This window comes from Aegilops tauschii, chromosome 5, assembly GCF_002575655.3.
Source record: "Aegilops tauschii subsp. strangulata cultivar AL8/78 chromosome 5, Aet v6.0, whole genome shotgun sequence".
In the NCBI taxonomy this organism is placed as follows: Eukaryota; Viridiplantae; Streptophyta; class Magnoliopsida; order Poales; family Poaceae; genus Aegilops; species Aegilops tauschii.
Window position 1 is genome coordinate 30,166,613 of NC_053039.3, and position 7,283 is coordinate 30,173,895.

Genomic DNA, 7,283 nt, shown 5'->3' on the forward strand with positions numbered 1-7,283 from the left:
GGCGCCCTATATATCTGTGGGCAAACCGTTAATGTTCCCCAGCTGGGCAATCTGGTAATAACCGAGGAGCATATAATGCAGGCTGAAATGCTTAAGATCACTGTTGGACAACTCCTCGAGATCGAGCCCATGTCTCCCCTTAGAGAGGAGGAAATAAAACGGAAATATGTCCGCGGCATACCTTTGGTCGAGCCTGAGGAGGTCAAGAACCTCCCAACGAGAATGTATGAATTGCATGATTGGTACATGAAAATTACCAAGAGTTCCAATCGAGAGTCCCTCATGGTGTAAGTCAAGGAAGAGCATTACTTCTATAAGAAAGCTCTGTCCGTTGAGTATTCAGAACTATTTCAGTTATTCAATCAAGATGCACCCGACAAATCTATCGTCAGTTGCTATTGTCTGTAAGTGATTTCTTTCTGTAATTGAAGTCTCAAGCTAGCTGTAGTGCTCATTGATTGATCATTACCTGTAATTATCCTCACTATATATTCTTTTCTGTGGTATTATGCAGGATGAAGATGTATGAAATGAAAAAGCTGGACGCTTTGGCATGGGATCATTGACCCAAATACCATTAATGAACACACATGGAAATTGGAATGGTGTAAAGCAGATGTAGAGAAAAACATTCTAGAGTTCTTGAAGCGTCTCAATACCAATGAAGATATACTATTTCCTTACAACTTCCTTGAGTCACACTGTCTTGTACTACAAATTCTGTTTTTTGCTTATACTAGCTAGCTAGATGTTGATTAGTGTTATGCACATGCCTGCTTAATTAAGACATGCAAACGTGTGCGCATGCAGTTACCACTGGATCTTGTTAGTCATTAAAGTTGAAGAAGGAACAGTTGAAGTACTGGACTCACTACTTAAAAAAGAAAGTGACTTCACCATCTTGAAGGGGATAGTTAACAGGTAATTTTAATCATTATTAACTATATCTCGGCCTATTTAGTTCGTCATTTTCCTGATATCAACTATTTAATAACCCTTATTCATTTTCTTTGCCGGCGAGCAGGGCTTGGACAAAGTTCATCAAGGTGACTCCAGACAAATGGCGACAAAAGCTGTTTTGGTATCGACCCAAGGTAAGTAATTAAGTAGTACTAGCTAGCTACCATCTTTGAAATTCTTGTTTCAATACCATTAATTAATTATCATGCTTGATTAATTATTACCTGATTAAATTCAATTCTCGTAAAGGCCCTGAAGCAGGCGCCGGGGACTGATGTGTGTGCATTCTACGTTTGCGAGAACATTCGCATGATGGCGTTCAAAATGAGCAAATCTAATAGACAGCAATGGATACGTTTGACAGAACACTATTCACAATTTTTACATGATTATCGATATCTAGTCACACAATTAATATACACATGCATGCATATTGATCTCCTTCTTAACAGTTCAAAGACGTGCGGGAGAAGCTCCTACCAACGGAGCGCATACGAGCACTTCAAGAGGAAATAGCGGGATTTTTGCTCGACCAGGTCATAGATCCCAAAGGAGAATAGTATTACCCGCTACCGCCCCCATGAACCACTCCCAATTGTCATCGTGCTCCGAAGGCACCAAGGCAATATGTAGGAGAAATTGTATATATATATACATGTGTATGTATAGAAATTGTATATATATAATCGGTTCTATGAGAAATTCTATATATTTATATATATGCATAACGTGTACAATATGTAGTATCGTAAAATAACAGCAAACGAAAAAGAATTAAATGGAAAACATAAAATTAAAGAAAAAGAAATCATGAATCCAACCCCCACCCACCCACCCCCCCAACATTTTAGTATTAGTACCGGTTGGTGTTACCAACCGGTACTAAAGTGCTCCCGCCCCCGGCGCTGGCTCGTGCCACGTGATGGCTCTTTAGTGGCGGTTCGTGTAGAACCTGTACTAAAGGGGGGACCTTTAGTCCCCACTCTTTAGTACCGGTTACAGAACCGGCACTAAAGGCCCTTACGAACCGGTGCTATAGCCCGGTTTTGCACTAGTGATGCTACACAAGTTATAGCATGCTATATTTCAAAATAGCGTCTTCAAAAATATCAAATATATCACATAATTCAAGGATTTCAACAGCTAAATAATTGTCTAGAAGCAATACATGCATTACCAGTTAACCACATACAAGAAGCAGTGTCCCCATGCTCCCCATCTCCTCCACTACCGCACCCCCTCGTCTCCTTCGATGGTAGATGCAAGAAGTAGCCACAACCTGGCCAAGTCGCTGCTCTTCGCCACTCACCAGTAGCAGCAGAGCACGCGAACACGCACGAGCAAGCAGCACCATGAGTTCAACAAGGTGGAAGAAGTTCAAAAAGGTATTACCTGGTGTTGCCGCCATTGCCGGAGGCGTGGCTGATGTCGTCTCTTCCAGTGTTGGCTGGAGTCGAGCTGGAGGAAGCCACCACAGCCGCTGGTGCTCAAGCTCATATAGGAAGGGTGAATGAGCTGGGGTTGATTGTTCATTAGGTCTGATCATCTAAGATTGAGAATGAGAGGGGTGTGGACTGTGGACCTGTGGTCGGCCGAGGGGTAGTTTTGGGCCGCTGGGGCTCGACTGTTGTTTTCTCTTCCTCAGGCTTTGGCATGACGTTACAACGCTATAACGCTACAACTTTTAGCATGAAAATAGCGCGCTATAAAGCGATTAGCGCCGTAATGAGCAAAATTGCTCAAACATAGCAATGCCCCTTACGGATACGCTATAGCGACGCTATAACGCCGAAGTAGCGTGCTATTTTTTTCGTTGTTTGTATCACATATTACAATTTTTTTTAGTGGATATATTGCAGTTGTTAAATTTACGTGGGATTTTATAAATAAACTCTGAAGTATGCTGTTGATTTGTCACCCTGCGACCCCACAAACACAGAGGTAGTGGCAACAAGTAGTCGATCTACTAACCTGTGCAGGATGTTTCTAGAGCAGACCTGTGCCCGCTTCTTCAGAGATTCTAACTCGAAGCAATTTTCTTCAAAACAGAGCAATCTTTTACTATGGATAGCCACTTCTTGAGAGAAAACATGCTACTAAAGAATCTACTAGAGCACTCTTCAGGGATTACTCATAATGCGCAACTGAAAACCAAAGAATTCGAGGCGCAGTTAACATTGTTCCGGGTTCAGACGCCACTGTTCTCGTGTCTCCTCTCCTGTAGCATAGTTGTGAATCAAGTTTACAGCAGAAACCTGCATCTATCTATATTCTGAACTAGAATTGAAACAAGTCTACTTCGACGAGCGGCAAAGCCAAAAACGGGCGAGGGATCTGCTTGTCCTGTATTCTGAACCTGCATCTATGTATCCATATATGTCAATCTATCTATAGGCAAAAGTAGGTGTTCATTTTTGTTGTCGTTGCGTCGGAGGCGGCGAAACTTCTGAGATTATGAACTTCCTGTCGCCTGCATCATCCGTATCCTGGCGTCGCAGCTTCTCTAGGCTGCCTGCATTTGTACAAAACTAGTCAGATAATGCAGCTGACCAACAAGCCAGTCAGACTAAATTCTCGGAATTCTGAATCAAAACAGACGAACTGCATTCAGTTTATAAGACCTCTCAAGCTTAAATTCAGACAACCTTTTGAAGCTTAAATTCAGTTAGCACAAACAGCAGAACCAAAAGCGTCTAAAACAGAATTCAGAGCCTGATCAACTAGTTGCAGAAACCACTGCATTTTCGCGAAATGCATGATCAACAGCCCTTCGTTGGACTGAAACTCAAGTAGTCAACAAACAGCAACAGCCACGAAATTGGCACATCAACAAGTTCAGAAGAACCTGCAACTATCTATCTATTCTACCTACAGGCAAAGTAAAAGACGCATCCAGTTCTGATGCATTGGGAACTAGAGATGAACTGGATTTGGGGTTCTCACCGCGTTGTCGGTGGGGGAATGGAGGAGGTGAGCATAGGCGCTGCTGGGTGCGGTGCGGCCAAGGCTCCCTGCCAAGATGAGGCGCTGCAGGGTGCCGCCATGGCTCCCTGCGAAGATGGGGCGCTGCTGGGTGCCGCCATGGCTCCCTGCCAAGAAGCGGCGCTGCTCGGTGCGGTCATGACACCCTGGGAAGATGAGACGCTGCCACGAAAAAAGAATCAAGAGCAAGAATCTCAAGCAATAGGGCAAGAATCCGCAACCGCAAGAATCCCACATACGTACCTGCGGGTGTACTGCGGCGGCAGCGTGCCCGTGGAAGCACAGGCTCCACGCCCACGGAGGTCGCCGTGCTCCGGGTCCGCGGGGCACCAAGGGCAGGGTCATGAGGACCAGGTGCCGCCGTGCCGATGGCGGAAGGCGCGCGGTGAGGACGATCCCCTCCTCCTCCTCCTCGTCGGCGTCGGCGCCCGACCTCGTGATAATGTACAGCAGCAGCGCCGCCCCGAGTAGTGCCGCCAGCGTGACGGCGTCGGCCCTCCGAGCCAGCCGCTCGATCAAGTCGCGCAGGTCGGGGAAGGACGGGGCGGGGCACGCGAGCAGGCGTTTCTTCATTCTCGACGGAGAGCTGGCCGTGAGGCGAGTCATGCCCTTCGCCAGCTTCTTCCCCTTCTTGAGCCAGCCGTAGACCCTCGCCAGCCACCTGACCACCTCCTCGTGCTCCTGGTCCGACATGGCGCGCGGCGGGAGCCTGGCGGCAAGAAGGAGCGGGGCGCGTGGAGGAAGCGGCAAGAGTACCGGTGGGCGGCGTGGAAGGGGGAGGAAGACGCGTGCCGCTTCCATGGCGGCAGGCGCGGAGGAGGGTGGAGGGTGGAGGTGGGAGGAGGATGGAGGGGGCACGGAGGTGGGAGGAGGCTGGAGGTGGGAGGCTGGAGGGTGAAGGTGAGAGGAGGCGGCAGGGCCGACGAAGCCGGCGGTCACTTTATAGGGGTATGCAACTGGCGGTTACGCTGGTTGTTCCAGAAGCCCGAAGCCAGGCGGAGCGGGCCGGCGTCTTCGACGGAGTGCGAGTGCCGCCGCATTTCATCGAGCGACTCGTGTGCGCCGAAGTGCGCCCAACCATATTGCAATCCAAGAAGAGGGGGAACCAAATTGGAACGCCAATCCAGCCTAAGAAAAGCTCTCCTCAATTCCGTCGCGGCTGCTGTCCCGGCGTCCATGGCGCCGACGTACGGTCGGGCGTCCTGGCAGTTTCGATAATAGGGACTCCGCCAAAACATGGTCGACTTGGTTTCTCTGCTCTGGCCGTCGGTTCGATCGACAATCTACAACAGGTTGTGGGTTCCACACCATGTGGATATTATTATTTTTATTCACCTGAATCATCTTTCTTCTCATCCCAAAAATCTACGGAATCAATAACTCCCGAACATACCGCATTTTTCTCTTGGTCCGAACGCCTCCCGCGCCGTCAAATTTTCAGCACGAATCTTAGAGCAACGAGGTTATCCATGTCGGTGTTTTTTTCCATTCCAAGAAACTGCGCGCCGTCGCGAACGCAGCCAGCTGCACGCCTCTTATCTATTCAGCCCGCAGACCCCCGCTGACCACTCTCTCTCCCCCTCTCCCTCTCCCCCCACCCCCACCACTAATGTCGTCGTTCCCGCGCGACGAGGCCAGGCGGCCGTGGATCCGGGAACAAGGGGCGGCGCACCCTGCCACAGCTGCCCCGCGTCGCGCCATGCATGTAGTTGCTCCACCCGCATCGGCTGCGCATAGATGGGCACCTCGCGTCGCAGCTGCCCCCTTGTGCTGCACGTGGAGGTGCTCGGTCGACCCGCATCGGCCGCGCAAGCAGGAGCACCAGGAGGCACCCCGGCGCGGCCGTGCATCGATGGGCAACTCACCGTCGTGGTTGCCCCCATCGCCTCACGCGTGGACGACGGCTTGCGTCGGTCGTGCGAACAGGAGCACCAGAGGGCCGCGACGGCTGCGAATGGTGGGGGCGAGGGTTGGGCGCTCCCGGCGTCGCGCAAGTTGTTGAGCGGAGCCAACGGCTATGGAGGACGTCGAGCGGTGGTGGAAGCCACTCCAGCTTCCATGTGTGGCCTCCCATCCTATCCTATAGGCAGGTCACCGGCAAGACTGAGCCCCCTCGAGGAGATGCACCGTTGACGAGAACCACCACCACGCCGGTGAGAGGGGTCTAGCACTCCACTGGATCTCGCTGCTGGGAGGAGTCGCAGTGGAGGTACTGCTCCTGGGGGAGTGACGACCTGCCTCCCATGAATTCGCCAGAGAGGTAGGCAGTACACGGGAGCCGGGGACGCGACGATGGCTTACACAACCTCTGAATTCTGGGCATTTTTTGTCTTCAAGGCTGATTTTTCGCCCTGCTGATTGAGTTATTCGTTAAGTAGCAGTATGCATTACATGTTTTAGTGATTTCGCTAGCCTCCTCACTGAAGTTGATGCACGGTTCTAAATTCTTATATATATGATGCAAATGTGTGAGATTCTACATGGCAGTTTTAGTGTGGAAGATGGTAATTTAGATAGTTGAAATTCCAATATGCCATCAAATTTAGATAGTTCATTCTCACATGGCAATTTTGATGTTCATTTGTGTGCAAGCTGTGGAAGATGAACCCACTAGGATTTTTATGTGTCATGGGAACATGACAATTTTGTAGTAGTCTAAACATCACTGTTGACTTCACTCTTTACATGGCAATTTTACTTGTGTTCACTCTGTATGCAAGATGTGGAAGATGAATCCCTTTATGATTTTTCTGTATCATGGCAACTTAAGTTCACGGAAGAGCGCCATTTTTCAGTTTTAAAATAATGAGGGAATATATCTTTGAAGATTATCTCAGATGCAGTGGCTAGACAAGCACGCAAAATATCATGGTAGTTACACCATGGCAACTTTCTTACTTAGATGGCATTTCCCCCCTATGGACGGGGTTGGCAAATATTGGAGGGGTGAGGTGTGGTTGTTTTAGTGTGGGCAAGACCACATTTTTTGAACGTGGCAAATATTGTTTTGGTTCATAAGCAAATTCATGTTTGTTTTAATGTCACCACTACTACTTTTGACATGCCACATTATTTTACCATGGTAAATTTCTAAGCTTTTTGCCATTGCAAAAAAGTTTAGCACTGTTTTTGCAATGCCAAAATTTTCTCATAGTTATTTGCCATGTCTCTATTATAGCGTTTTGCCATGTCGGCACTATAATTTTTTTGCCATGCCATAAACACATTATATGGTTACTTTGGTTTCGTATTATCAAAACAGGATGAAAATTCATATTTTTTCCATTAAATTTTACTTTATAGCCATGGCAATTTGTGCCTTTGTTTTTGCCATGGCAAAT

At 48.4% G+C, this 7,283-nt stretch overlaps 1 protein-coding gene across 1 annotated transcript; it reads right to left on the minus strand.

The window, feature by feature from the left end:
• Nucleotides 1-3,087: 3,087 nt before the first annotated feature.
• Nucleotides 3,088-5,157, minus strand: LOC120964491 (uncharacterized). The gene is made up of 2 exons (XM_045228110.1): nucleotides 3,904-5,157; nucleotides 3,088-3,472 (listed from the first exon to the last, which is right to left on the minus strand). The coding sequence occupies exons 1-2, from the start codon at nucleotides 4,741-4,743 to the stop codon at nucleotides 3,464-3,466; spliced, it is 849 nt and encodes a 282-aa protein (XP_045084045.1). The 5' UTR covers nucleotides 4,744-5,157; the 3' UTR covers nucleotides 3,088-3,463.
• Between the last annotated feature and the right edge of the window lie 2,126 nt (nucleotides 5,158-7,283).

What these genes read in the sequence shown, in the direction of transcription:
- LOC120964491 (XM_045228110.1), bottom strand. Translation starts at nt 4,743, where the DNA reads ATGGAAGCGGCACGCGTCTTCCTCCCCCTTCCACGCCGCCCACCGGTA.